The sequence below is a fragment of the Malus sylvestris genome, chromosome 2 (assembly GCF_916048215.2).
Source record: "Malus sylvestris chromosome 2, drMalSylv7.2, whole genome shotgun sequence".
Taxonomy (NCBI): Eukaryota; Viridiplantae; Streptophyta; class Magnoliopsida; order Rosales; family Rosaceae; genus Malus; species Malus sylvestris.
In genome coordinates, this window is record NC_062261.1 from 7,567,156 (window position 1) to 7,581,399 (window position 14,244).

Here is a 14,244-nt window from a genome sequence, read left to right on the forward strand (position 1 = left end):
CAAATTCGCTTTTAGCGAAAATCGAATCTAAGTTACCTCTCTAGACTTTTTATTTTGGGGAAAACAAATCTTTAAACTCCTTATAAACTGCCAATTTATACTCAAAAGAATCGCCTACAAGTTGCATAACTTAAGTTGACTGGAAATTGGGTAATCAACATTGATTTTTTTTAGTAGGATGGAAATGGGCAGTTTAATATATTTATGAACTATATATTTCCAAAAATAAAAAAGGTTAGGGGCTTATTTTCACTTGAATAATAATCCGAGGACTAATTCAACATAATTACTCGTTTATAGTTTATACAGTCAAACTAACAAGTAACATTTCTTTCCCAGTTGCAAATAGCACATATTCCGTTTTCAAAATACAAATTGTGCTTCATTGAACCAAAACTTGGAAATTGAAATCGAACAAAAACAGCTCACGAGCAGTTCTACAAAAAACCTATAAGACCGCCCATAGGCCCTTTATACGGTACAAAAAATGATACATATTATCGTCGTTTCGTAAAACTGGTTCGACATTGCAGGATTTCTCTTATCTATGAAAAAATAACCTTTAAATCGCGCGGCTAATAAGAACAACTTATATGGTGCGAGGCATTGGCTTTCGCACTCTAAAGGAGATTATCAAGTTGTGCATGTAGTTCTTGTATGGAAGGCATGTGTATGATGCCTTGTACCTCTTCCGCTGAATACTCGTCCTTCAGCAGGGTCTGTACTCGAACATGTGCTTCGACAATATTTGTCCTGCAGAAAAGAGGAAAGAAGAAAGCTTGTCAGGACCGAGTTATGAAAGGAAGATAAACCGATCAGTCGTCAAGTGAAAATATCAACTTAATCTGTTGAGGACCCTAAATTTTCATCTTGTACGAGTGAATTCTGTACTTACTTTATAGCTTTGAACAGTATAGTTCGTGTATATGGGTTCTGCAAATAAAGCTTCATTTTCGTCATTACCATTGGCAACTCTTGCTGAATTGCAGCAGCTACCTGTTCCAGTGTACATTATGAGACTTAGCTGTTGTTATCAAGTATGTAGACCGCAAAACAAGAACCCTAGCAAACAAATATGTAGATGGCCCTCCCTAACACGGCTCTCCACCGTAGTCAAAGAAAACGAGCAATTATGCATACCTTTTGAACAAGTTCTGCCACCTTATCCGGGGTTGCAAAAGCTTGATCTTTTATTGGTTTGGACATAACCGACTCTACCTTTGGATTCTGACTAGCTTTCACAGCTGTGACCTAAATACAATCAAAACCTTTTAGACATGAACGAACTTTTGAAATACAGATGTAGAAAAACCATGAGAAATCATATCTAAATGTGACCAAACTTAGTAAACGCAGGATCCCTAATGACATTGTGAATTTAAGTTATAACGGGCAGTCGAGCACTCAGTTATGGATCCATCGATCCGTCCAGGTACCTCAACAACATGCCATAGGAATCTACGGATAAAGATTGTGTTAGCATTTTTTAATGATATGGGTTTTAAGCTGTAAGAAGCACTCAGATATGAGTTTATGGAGATGTAAAGTTAGAAAAGTTTCCAACATATCTGTAAGTACATGAGCTATTCACATGTCAAATGTGGATTTCGGCAATTTATTCTAATGTTCTGTTTGATTTTTAATTGTATACTTGTATCTATGCTTCCATATTACTAAAGGGGGAAATGACAAACACAAACCTTGGTAATAAATGAAAGCATAGGATCCACAACTAGCTTCGTCACAGACATAATGAACTCCTCACCAGTGGTTTTCAGGCTTTTCTCCAATTCCTGCAAGTACATTACATCAATGGATTACCGACAAATTATTTTGAATAATACAATGAAGAATCTCCAGAAAATGAACCAAAGTGAAAAGTATAAACGAAATCTTGCTCTGCAATCCTATCTAATGGAGAAAAGGGAGGCAAACGGGGTTAGCAGAGAAACACACCGCGGTGAAAGAATACAACAACAACAACAACAAAAATGATCCAAAGCAGCTTAAAGCCACTTAATAATTAAAGTTATGCTCTAAAAATAAACTAAGAAATCATTGATTGACAAACCTTTTTGGCATCTATTTGACTTTCTAAAACTCGGGGAGATAGTGTTCTTGCTAGTGAAGTTGACCTGGACCAATCAGATAGAGAGGCTTGACCTCTAAGAATTCGTCTTAGATGCTCCTGCCAGAAGATTAAAAAATATTAAGATTTTCATTCCATCAAAATTCAGGCATTTAATTAAATTTTAATACTTATTGCCCGAAACAAAACATTCTAGACATCTTTGTCAATGAAATACTATCCATACTAGAGAACTGACTTGATTGAAAAGAAAACAAAAATTGGCTTTATTTCAAAATTCAAAATTTCCACATATTGTAATCGAAATAATGACATATTGTTGCATCATTGCAGTAAAGACCGAGAGGATATATCAAACATTAATAGAACTTTACTGAACACTATATAATACATTGAATAGGAGAACTTTAAAGTTAGAAAACTAACCAGCAAGTGCGAGAAATCAAGTTCCTTATGTGTGACAGAAAACTCAATATCAAAAGGCGCAATCTGGGAAGACAAGATAGATGCATTAACAAGTTATTTTTAAAGAACAATTATCCATGATACATAATCAAGAAAGAAGGAAAAATCACCTGCTCCCTTAAGATAAGAAGATGCTTTAAGAGGAAAAGCTGACCGTCCATTGGGGATGATCTCTTTGTGATGAGTTTGCCCGCTTTCTGGCAGATAAAAGAAACAACAATCAAGATAGCACCAGAAAAGTAAGTCACAATATTAAGCCCATGCTAAACAAATCCCATCATCTTAATAAACAGGGATAATATGACAGTAGAGGTAACACACAAAAAATTAAGTGGAATTATGCACACAGAAACTCAAAATGCACTGCATAAGACGGTACATATTCAGTAGCTCACCTGGATAGATTCTGAACAAACTTCAACTACTTCCTGAATACCAAAAAAATAATTGTTTAACAAATTTATATGAAGGGCATTTATTCAAGACAAGTTTGAATGCTGAGCAAAGGCTTAAATACCTGTGCTAAACCAGTAAAAACTTCTGGTTCTAAACAGCGATACAACTTTGAAAGGCAAGATATCGTTTTCTCTAGAGGTGGATACCATGTTTTAAAAACAAGGTTTTCATCAGCCTGTGTTTGACAAAGGATAAAGATAAGGAAAGATGAGAAAATCGATCCATATATATATATATATATAAAACAATTGGAGGTAAGGACATTCAATCAACCAGAAACGATGCAAAACTGGAGCCAACAATAGTGTAACCACTTACACCAACTTCCATAAAAGATATATTCAATCGTGCATGAGTAATCTGAAATTACCAGCTTGGAAACATGTTACAAGGGCAAAGGCATACTAGTGTCCCTAGAGGTAGACTGCAAAATTAAAGGATATATTTGATACAAGAAGTGATCAATAAGTTCTAAGGTCACTAAATGTCACCTTAGGTCCTATGTTCTATTCTCACCTCCCAAATATCACTTGTATACACAACAACAACAACAACAAAGCCTTTTCCCACTAAGTGGGGTCGGCTATATGAATCCTAGAACGCCATTGCGCTCGGTTTTGTGTCATGTCCTCCGTTAGAACCAAGTACTCTAAGTCTTTTCTTAGAGTCTCTTCCAAAGTTTTCCTAGGTCTTCCTCTACCCCTTTGGCCCTGAACCTCTGTCCCGTAGTCACATCTTCGAACCGGAGCGTCAGTAGGCCTTCTTTGCACATGTCCAAATCACCGGAACCGATTTTCTCTCATCTTTCCTTCAATTTCGGCCACTCCTACTTTACCTCGAATATCCTCATTTCCAATCTTATCATTTCTTGTGTGCCCACACATCCCACGAAGCATCCTCGTCTCCGCCACACCCATTTTGTGTACGTGTTGATGCTTCACCGCCCAACATTCTGTGTCATACAACATCGCTGGCCTTATTGCCGTCCTATAAAATTTTCCCTTGAGCTTCAGTGGCCTACGACGGTCACACAACCTGCCGGATGCACTCTTACACTTCATCTATCCAACTTCTATTCTATGGTTGAGATCTCTCTCTAATTCTCCGTTCTCTTGCACGATATATCCTAGGTAGAGAAAACGGTCGCTTTTTGTGATCTTCGCTAGATTGCTCCGATCATTAGTGTGGATAAGTATATAAATGGATATAGATAGGAAAGCAAACACAAGATGTACGTGGTTCACCCAGATTGGCTACGTCCACGGAATAGAGGAGTTCTCATTAATTGTGAAGGGTTTACACAAGTACATAGGTTCAAGCTTTCCTTTAGTGAGTACAGGTGAATGATTTAGTACCAATGACATTAGGAAATATTGTGGGAGAATGATCTCGTAATCACGAAACTTCTAAGTATCGGAATGTGGTATCGTCTTGACTTGCCTTATCTGTCTCATAGGTAGATGTGGCATCTTCTCTGGAAGTACTCTTTCTCCATCCAGGGGTGGTATCTTTAACTGGTGGAGATGCACAAGGTAATGTATCAATTTCACTCGAAGCTTACTTGTAGTTTCAGGCTTGGTCAAGCGCGATACAAACCATGTAGTAGGAGTCCCTCAAGTTGCCGAGCTAGGGGATTTGCTGAAAGAGGTGACAGACAAGGTAAGCAATCAGAGCTCCGGCTGATTGTTCACATTCTCCCTATCTTGCAGGCAGCATGAAGGATAAAGAGAAGAAAAATGAGAAGAGATGATATGGGATACTTTTGCTTTTGAAGAAGTAACTTTCCACAGGCTTATTCTTGAACTGAGCTGGAGGGTTTTCTGGTTTCCTCCAGAGTATAAGGCCGACTGAAGAATTTGAGGGTCAAAACAAGTCCATCAAATCTAGAGTACGTTCGACCCTACTGATATGGGATACTTTTGCTTTGACAGAGTAATGGATGTATCGGCACGTGTGCTGTTACGCTTGTCTCCACATGCTTCCTTGTATCCTTCTCACTTGCCCTATCTGTTCCTCAGGCAGATGCGGTATCTTCCCTGGAAGCATAAGATGTTGAAGATGAGTACTCGAGAGCAATGCCAGGTAAGTAAGTTCCAGGCAGTCAGTTCCTGGCTGGAAGCTTGATTCCAAATGCTGACTGATTGCTCTCTTTCTCCTTGTCTTGCAGGTAAGAACAAGGCCAAAGGAAAAGACAGGGAAAAAGCATGATATGGGATACTCTTGCTTTTAACACTGATGATATGAGATATTCTTGCTCTAGTATAACTTGTTTGCAGAGGTATTATCGGGGTGAAAGAAAGCTGAATATTTCGAAAGGCTTCGTTGAGAGTGCCCTCTCATATATGAGGAAGGGTTGAGCATTTTTGCAGGTCTGTCTGTCCGTTGGGGATGGAGGTTGACATATATAGGAGTCTCCTTAACAACAAGTAATAATGCTATTCCTTTACCCTGTCAGAGCACTTTGAAAAAGTGGTCTGTGGTATGTGGAAAGCTGATGTTGCGTGTGAAGATTACAGACAGCTTTATCCAAGGAGATCCGGCTCTTGTAGTTGGGAAAGTGTTGCCTCTTCGGTTTTCGAACAAGCAATCCTATCAGGGATCTGGCTCTCGAGATTCGGAGAACGATGTCTCTTCGATTTTTGAGAAAGCAATCATTCTGGGGGTCTGGCTCTCGAGATTCGGAGAGCGGTGTCTCTTCGATTTTTGGGAAAGTAATCATGTTGGGAGTCTGGCTCTCGAGATTCGGAGGGCGGTGCCTCTTCGATTTTGGAGCAAGCAATCTTGTTGGGAGTGTTTTCTCGAATGTGAGTAAAGGTTGGGCATGTTTGCTAGTCTACCTTGCCACGAAGCATAGAGGTTGACACACAGGGACTTTCCAATTATCCAGCAATGGTACTGTTCCTTTACCCTCTCTTCGATTTTTGAGAAAGTAGTCATGTTGGGAGTCTGGCTCTCGAGATTCGGAGGACGGTGCCTCTTCGATTTTGGAGCAAGCAATCTTGTTGGGAGTGTTTTCTCGAATGTGAGTAAAGGTTGGGCATGTTTGCTAGTCTACCTTGCCACGAAGCACAGAGGGTGACACACAGGGACTTTCCAATTATCCAGCAGTGATACTGTTCCTTTACCCTTGTGGGTAATAATATGGGGTAGCTAGACCTTCAAAATTTATGTGTCTAAACTTTGTTAGTGCTGTTTCTTTGCTATTCTTTTACCCGTCTTGGTCAGAGCGATGTAGTGGAAGCTGCAAGCTTCACGTGCTCAACTTTGGCAGAGAACTTTGGCAAAGTTATCTGTGATACACATGAGCTACTATTGCGTGTGGGAAGTGGGTGATTGAACAGTAAGACTCATGTGCTTTCTACTTCACCAGAAGTCTTCGACAGAATGCCCATAATTTCCGCAAAGCTGAGTGTGCGTGTGACAGGTGCTGCCAAGGCTGGAAAAGTAGGTGCCTCTTCGATTTCTGAGATCGGCCCTCGTGGTCTCTGAGCAGCCCAACTTTTGAGAAAGCAAGCGCCTCTTCGATTTCTGAGATCGGCCTTCGTGGTCTTTGAGCAGCCCAACTTTTGAGAAAGCAGACGCCTCTTCGATTTCTGAGATCGACCCTCGTGGTCTCTGAGCAGCCCAGCTTTTGAGAAAGCAAACGCCTCTTCGATTTCTGAGCAGGCGCCTCTTCGATTTCTGAAGCTCCGTCGAGTGCAGATTTTTATAGGGGCTGGCATTAAGTTCCAAAGCACACTTGAATCTCCACCAGTAGAAGCTCCATTCTTACACTTCTAAGATCTTGATTTGTTCGACCTCTTCTCTCTTCAACACCTTTGAAAATGTCTGGCCCTTCCGACCGTCGTTTTGATTTGAACCTTGTTGAAGAGGCAGCCCCGCCTTCTCCAGACAACATATGGCGCCCATCCTTCGTCTCCCCTACTGGTCCTCTTACCGTTGGGGATTCCGTTATGAAGAATGATATGACCGCTGCGGTGGTGGCCAGGAACCTTCTCACTCCCAAAGATAACAGACTACTTTCCAAACGATCTGATGAGTTAGCTGTTAAGGATTCTCTGGCTCTCAGTGTTCAGTGTGCAGGTTCTGTGTCTAATATGGCCCAACGCCTATTTGCTCGAACCCGCCAAGTTGAATCATTGGCGGCTGAAGTGATGAGTCTCAAACAGGAGATTAGAGGGCTTAAGCATGAGAATAAACAGTTGCACCGTCTCGCACATGACTATGCTACAAACATGAAGAGGAAGCTGGACCAGATGAAGGAATCTGATGGTCAGGTTTTACTTGATCATCAGAGATTTGTGGGTTTGTTCCAAAGGCATTTATTGCCTTCGTCTTCTGGGGCTGTACCGCGTAATGAAGCTCCAAATGATCAACCTCTGATGCCTCCTCCTTCTAGGGTTCTGTCCAGTACTGAGGCTCCGAATGATCCCCCTCCGGTGCCTTCTCTTTCTGGGGCTCTACCGACTGCTGCGACTTCTCCTAAGCAACCTTTGTGAAGGCTCTCTTGTTTGTTTATTTTGACTCATGTATATGTACATATTCACCTCTCCCAGACCCTGCGTAAAGCGGGAGCCTTGTGCACTGGGTACGACCTTTTTTTTTTATATGTACATATTTGTAGCTTATCGGGGATATCAATAAATATGCTTTCCTTCATTTCAACGTATTGTGTTAAATACACCAAAACCTTCTTCGCTAAGTTCTTTGAATTTTCTTTTGTTGGAGCTTTGTGAGTGGAGCATGTAGGTTGAGGTAGTGTTCCCTTAATTTCCTGAGTGAGGAAAACTTCTCGGTTGGAGACTTGGAAAATCCAAGTCACTGAGTGGGATCGGCTACATGAATCTTAGAACGCCATTGTGCTCGGTCCTGTGTCATGTCCTTCGTTAGATCCAAGTACTCTAAGTCTTTTCTTAGAGTCTCTTCCAAAGTTTTCCTAGGTCTTCCTCTACCCCTTCGGCCCTGAACCTCTATCCCATAGTCGCATCTTCTAATCGGAGCGTCAGTAGGCCTTCTTTGCACATGTCCAAACCACCGTAACCGATTTTCTCTCATCTTTCCTTCAATTTCTGCTACTCCTACTTTACCCCGGATATCCTCATTCCTAATCTTATCATTTCTCGTGTGCCCACACATCCAACGAAGCATCCTCATCTCCGCTACACCCATTTTGTGTACGTGTTGATGCTTCACCGCCCAACATTCTGTGCCATACAGCATCGCCGGCCTTATTGCCGTCCTATAAAATTTTCCCTTGAGCTTCAATGGCATACGGCGGTCACACAACACGCCGGATGCACTCTTCCACTTCATCCATCCAGCTTGTATTCTATGGTTGAGATCTCCATCTAATTCTCCGTTCTTTTGCAAGATAGATCCTAGGTAACGAAAACGATCGCTCTTTGGTATTTCTTGATCACCGATCCTCACCCCTAACTCGTTTTGGCCTCCATTTGCACTGAACTTGCACTCCATATATTCTGTCTTTGATCGGCTTAGGCGAAGACCTTTAGATTCCAACACTTCTTTCCAAAGGTTAAGCTTTGCATTTACCCCTTCCTGAGTTTCATCTATCAACACTATATCGTCTGCGAAAAGCATACACCAAGGAATATCATCTTGAATATGTCCTGTTAACTCATCCATTACCAACGCAAAAAGGTAAGGACTTAAGGATGAGCCTTGATGTAATCCTACAGTTATGGGAAAGCTTTCAGTTTGTCCTTCATGAGTTCTTACGGCAGTCTTTGCTCCTTCATACATATCCTTTATAGCTTGGATATATGCTACTCGTACTCCTTTCTTCTCTAAAATCCTCCAAAGAATGTCTCTTGGGACCCTATCGTACGCTTTCTCCAAATCTATAAAGACCATGTGTAAATCCTTTTTCCCATCTCTATATCTTTCCATCAATCTTCGTAAGAGATAGATTGCCTCCATGGTTGAGCGCCCTGGCATGAACCCGAATTGGTTGTCCGAAACCCGTGTCTCTTGCCTCAATCTATGCTCAATGACTCTCTCCCAGAGCTTCATTGTATGACTCCAAATATCACTTGTATAAAAATAAAAATACAAAATAAAATAAAATTTAAAAAAAAAAGAAAAAAAAAAGAAAGAGACAGTTTGTTTCCAGGTTGTGGATATTCCATTAAGTGAACAATCAATCTCACCAGACTGAATCAATAATTCATCAAGGTCATGAAACATAATGGAAAATTAAAATTATTAAACCATGTGTGGATGTCCTATATGCCTATATGCATCAGGCAACGTAAACAAAAATTTATCTCAGAAATCCATAGAAGTTAAAAAAGGAAATGGGAAAAAAGTTACAGAAGTAGTTTCAAGTTGATGTGCCGCAGATCCTTCCAGCTTTGCAGGGTAATCCAAGTCTTCATCCAGAGGAAAATAATTTGCTATCTGGAAAAAAAACAAGAGAGAGGTTTTAAGACATTTAAAAAGGAAAAAGTGGTAGCTAGTCAAGAAAACAAGATTAACTGGAAAATTAAGAAAAAAAGGTAACAACTCAACAAACAATGAGAACTCTCAGGAATAGAAGTCACCTCATCACGAATATGTGTTCGAGCACGGAAAGTTAACCGCTCATGAACATCGGCAAGAATTCTCTCTAATGTAGGACGTAGACCAGCTAATGATTCAGTCCTCCGACTTAACTGTTCACCTAGGACTTCAGCTTTCAATATATCAACAAGTTCACAAAGAAAATCAACATTTGTTTCATGAATAAGTTTTGGCCGCAGTGTATCATATAAATATGTAGACCTGCATGAATTATCACCAAAAGGAGGTTATTATATAGTTTAAAGTGTGCATAAACCAATCAACCAGCCAACCTCCATACTACAATGTAACAGCTTAACAAGGAATGAAGTGGAAAGGACCAAACCAATCAAGCTTCATTCACTTTTGGCACATGTAGTTTAAAAGAGATTGCCTAACCCATTATTACATGTCAGCCTCTCAAGAAAGCAGAAAACGAGAGAAAAGAACTGAAAACAAAAAATATAATGGGACCTACATAGGATCTATCAATGGAGCCAAACTTGAAACGTCCTCTGCAGAAGATGGAAAAAAATGAACAAAAAGTTGGTGCTCTAGCTGGCAGACCTGCAATAAATAGTGGTTTCAATTACAATGGAAACTTTGCTGTCCTACAACATAAATGTTCACAATGTATGCAGCTCAAATTCATACATGAGAATAAGTTGCATATCACATTACATCAAGCATCAAAGATACTGCCCGCTATCATTAAAGAGGTCAGGGCCAATCACCCCATCCTCACCTTATATTCAATGATAGACAAATCTTTCGCTTGTATTTGTTTTTAAGGAGTCTTTCCTCAATGAACGTCCTTGCAACATTTATATCTTACCTGCATTAGATATGCACATCCAGATCTAGTCAGTGATGGCAAGGCCTCTTTCTTCGCGAATTCGGATATTCGTTGATGTACTATACCTCTTACCTGAAAATGCATTAAAAAGGTGGATTGATTACAAGTCATAAAATGAAGGAATGAATTAGTACGGTAAACAACTAATGATCCTTTTCAAAATAAAAAAAATTTCATCAGCTCACCAACGAAAGTCTCTGTTCACAGTATAGTTTGTGGCATTCTGTAAGGATCTGAGTATATTCTTTCCTTGATGCTCTGCTTTCAATTTCCTCCAGCACTGGCTTAAGCTGCAAGGACTCTACTTGTTAGACATCAAAACAAACAAGTGTGAAGTTAAAAACCAAAAGAACAGCGTTGCACACCAGCATTCAAAAAGTAGGGTAGAACTTAAAATGTTTTCCAGACACATCTTGCTTTCAACTTTTCACACCCTGGCTGGTTAAATGCATTAATCAAATTAATAGCATCATTAATGTTACCTCACTTGCTGCTGCCTTGAAACGGACATATATAACCGATGCTTCTACACCCTCAGAAACAGATGTGTTATTGCCACCACTGCTCCGGATAGCTGCTTGTACCTGATGCAAGACAGTGTCCATAATTCAAAGCCAAGTAATATACATTAATGCATATTAAGACAGAAGTCTACTACGACGTGTTAATGGTAATTCAGTTCAACAAGTTAACATTACCTGAGAAGAAGCACCTTTGAGAACTGAAAGTACATGAGAACGAATCATTCCCAAGGCTCGAGACTGTACAAAACAAGTAAATTATATATTATTGAAGGTCAAATTAATCTTACTGGAAGACAATCTCTGTTCTATACTATTCACCTAATCAACGCTCTTGCAAATTATACCTGCAATTGTCGAAATTTGAGCAGGTAAACACTGGATTCTGCATACTGTGGATTGCTTTCGACGTACCTAAAGTATGCACAAATTGTTTGAAACCAGTAAGTTCTAATCCAACAAATATATCTTTATCAAATGCTTAATGCTTCCTAGTATGAATTACAAACTTCCAAGGATTTTAACTGAATAGTGTCTGAAGCATAGAATTGCACACAGTTACTAACAAAGAAGGTAGAGAACTTACGATATGCACTCATCAAGGCGTTTGAGAAGAGGGAGAAAGTTCTCGTGCAGAACATTCATGTTTGGAGAATAAAAATTGGTAGTAATCTGCACACAGTTGAAAAATTAAACATGAATTATATATAACATACTAATAGGATGAATATATAAATATATTAAGTGGTTTGTATTACATACACAATTTGTGCATCGTGATATTTTCTCACGCATCCGAACAAAAAAAAGAAGGTAACATCCTTGGCACAAAGCTTCAAAGTATATTAACTTCAATGTAACACTAAGTAATGCCTGATAAGGAGAATTCATACTAAGGAGAAACTGACTCAGGCAGATTTTTTAAAACTTAAAAAGCTTTGGAAAAAGAATCAATTAAATTGTTAGTTCAAAAATAAAAGTTTATCCAAGCTGCTATGCATACCACATATATTTAACAAAACCACAACGTCAGCAAACAAAATATCTCTAGGTAAGGTAGATTCAAACCTTACATTCTCCAATTCATCAAAGTAGTTGAGCTTACTACGGAGTGCTTCTGAAAACTCAATCAGCCGTTGTTTCTCTATTAACTGCAAATGAAAAATGAGGAGACATCAAGTTTTAAATATGTTTCCAGGCCCCCACAACCATGAATTAAACTGACACCAAGAAAGTGGACGAAATAAAAGGGGTAACATTAGAAAGAAAGTCCCACCAGTCTATCGCAAGCATCGTGAAGAGTTCTAGTCTTTGTTGCTACTGCTTGATGCTGGTTCTGTAGTTCATTAAACAACTCTAGGGTGTCAGCCACCTGCACAGAAAGGAACCAACTATTTCAAACAAGCACAACAACTTAAAACAAAGATGGCTTCAACGATACCGATAGACATATCGCCATTACCTGACCGAGTATGCCATCACATGTCTGAATGCGTTCTGTCAAAGTGTCTACATAGTGTCGATACTTCTCCTCTGTCTAAAATGTGAAAAATTTATGTGCAATGAGCTTATATTTACACTTAATTACAACATAAGTTTGCTGCAAGAATCGATTACCAACCTCCGACTTCAATGCTGCTTCAAGATCTGTAAACCATTTGTAAAACTACAAGTAGCAAAAGCTAATTCAGTGAGAAAGCCATCGAATTGTAATAGATAACGGAATGTGATGGCGAAAATGTACCTGATTCGTATTGACAAGAACAGCTTCAATGGCAGCGGAGTGTTCCAAGCCGAAAGTGCTGTCCTTGGTGGAGACAGTTAGGCCATTCTGGTGGCCTGTGGTGCCGTCCTGAGCCAAATTGGGTGGGAACGGCCGCTCTGCAACGCAATGCGAGAGCGTTGTAATGGCCGCTTGCTGCTGCTCTGATAACGGAGTTTTCTGCAGAGGAAAGAAAGCAATACATCAAAATTCATATCGAGAGGATCCGATCCGATCTGAAAGCAAGCTAATTGCAATAAAGTGGAGAAAATTGCAGAAAACTCAGATGTAGACGAAAAAGGAGTTGTTTCAATGGAAAAACTGAATCTAGGGCAACGAGGAGGAGAAAGAAAAAGAAGAAGAAGCACCTGTTCCCAGTGAGATGCGAAGTTGTAGCCCTTGGAAATGGCTCCAGATTTCGGAACGCCGGGTTTGGTTGCCGCCATTTCTCAATCCTCTTCAACTCACAACAAAGTCGGTTCATACAACGGTTGCAGTCGCCGTCGTCGTCATCCACAATTCGCCTCCTCTCCTCCGCCCTCTTTTCTCTCAGTCGAGTTTTTTCTCAGTCCTTCGCTCTCTCTTTCAACGATAAAGATTTAAACGCAAAGCATTTATGTTGGGTAGAACAAGACGACGTCGTCTTCGAGTTGGAAACAGTTGGTGCGAGCTCGCTTGTTTTTTTTGTCCGTCCCTTCACTTTTATCCGCGTCATTATTTAAAGATTAAATTATTTTACATGTCAGCATATCGTAATTTTAAAATTGGAAAACATATTATTAATTTTTAATATTTTTTAAAAAATATTTTTCATATATTTTATTTTTAATTTGTATCCATTTTTTAAGTCTGACTAATATTCTTTTTAGTTTTAACTAGATAAAATGCTCGCGCGTTGCTGCGGGACTTGAATGCACGAATCTTAACCACATGAATTAAACACATGTAACTTGAAAAAAAATTCAACATAATCATGAACGAAAAAAAAAAGATAGATGAGTGAACGGTATCAGTAAGATAAGTAGTTCCGCTTTTACATACATTCAACCAAGCTGATTACAAAAGATATGATTGGAAAAAATGCTCTGTTTCCTAACAAACAGGAGCAACATGCATTTAACACATATATTGGCCTTGAAGTTAAGATGGAAAAATATATGTTCTGCAGGCTAGCCTAGATCCCATCGAAAAACGCCCCAAAAAATGCTAAACTTCTTCATCCAACGGAACTTATTCTTTCGGCAAATTACTACGATTTTCAGATGAATGGATAGTGTGAACCACCAATTTGTTTCGGTTTACACCTTTACCATAAACATGCAAACACATCCTTGTTTTTTCTATTTTCACTGTTTTCTTTGTATTGGGTCCTGGAGCAGTTTCTCTATATATCTTTTTGGTTCCTCGATTATTTTCATTGTTTCGAGCCTCAATCAGTTTCTTTAAATTTTTAACCAAAACTCCTCCTAGAATTTGTTGTTCGCTTCAATCAATATCTTTCACCATTTTATCTACCCGGAATCACAAAAAAATA

At 39.5% G+C, this 14,244-nt stretch overlaps 2 protein-coding genes across 3 annotated transcripts in view; one reads left to right on the forward strand and one right to left on the reverse strand.

The window, feature by feature from the left end:
- Positions 1-315: 315 nt before the first annotated feature.
- LOC126608232 (conserved oligomeric Golgi complex subunit 3-like) lies at positions 316-13,300 on the reverse strand. Of its 2 annotated transcripts, XM_050276083.1 has the most exons (25): positions 13,079-13,300; positions 12,693-12,890; positions 12,570-12,614; positions 12,411-12,485; positions 12,225-12,320; positions 12,022-12,099; positions 11,711-11,821; positions 11,535-11,620; positions 11,296-11,362; positions 11,126-11,188; positions 10,910-11,011; positions 10,613-10,717; positions 10,407-10,499; positions 10,050-10,138; positions 9,574-9,793; positions 9,344-9,430; positions 3,072-3,185; positions 2,950-2,982; positions 2,665-2,751; positions 2,516-2,578; positions 2,072-2,188; positions 1,701-1,793; positions 1,141-1,251; positions 896-996; positions 316-753 (listed from the first exon to the last, which is right to left on the reverse strand). In XM_050276083.1, the coding sequence occupies exons 1-25, from the start codon at positions 13,154-13,156 to the stop codon at positions 621-623; spliced, it is 2,445 nt and encodes an 814-aa protein (XP_050132040.1). In that variant the 5' UTR covers positions 13,157-13,300; the 3' UTR covers positions 316-620. The 2 variants fall into 2 exon arrangements, with proteins under 2 accessions (XP_050132040.1, XP_050132048.1); XM_050276091.1 differs by lacking the exon at positions 11,711-11,821 and having other exon boundaries at positions 13,079-13,299.
- Positions 5,285-14,244, forward strand: part of LOC126608334 (uncharacterized) — a 34,559-nt gene continuing 25,599 nt past the window's right edge. Inside the window, exon 1 of the mRNA XM_050276201.1 lies at positions 5,285-5,824. The gene's annotated coding sequence lies outside the window, so the exon portion shown is untranslated. The remainder of the gene's footprint in view (positions 5,825-14,244) is intronic.

Coding starts and splice junctions, on each gene's coding strand:
- LOC126608232 (XM_050276083.1), bottom strand. CDS start 13,156: ATGGCGGCAACCAAACCCGGCGTTCCGAAATCTGGAGCCATTTCCAAG. Junction 9,431..9,573: donor GAACACATATTCGTGATGAG/GTGACTTCTATT, acceptor TTTTTTTTCCAG/ATAGCAAATTATTTTCCTCT. Junction 1,252..1,700: donor TGCTTTCATTTATTACCAAG/GTTTGTGTTTGT, acceptor GATTGTATTTAG/GTCACAGCTGTGAAAGCTAG.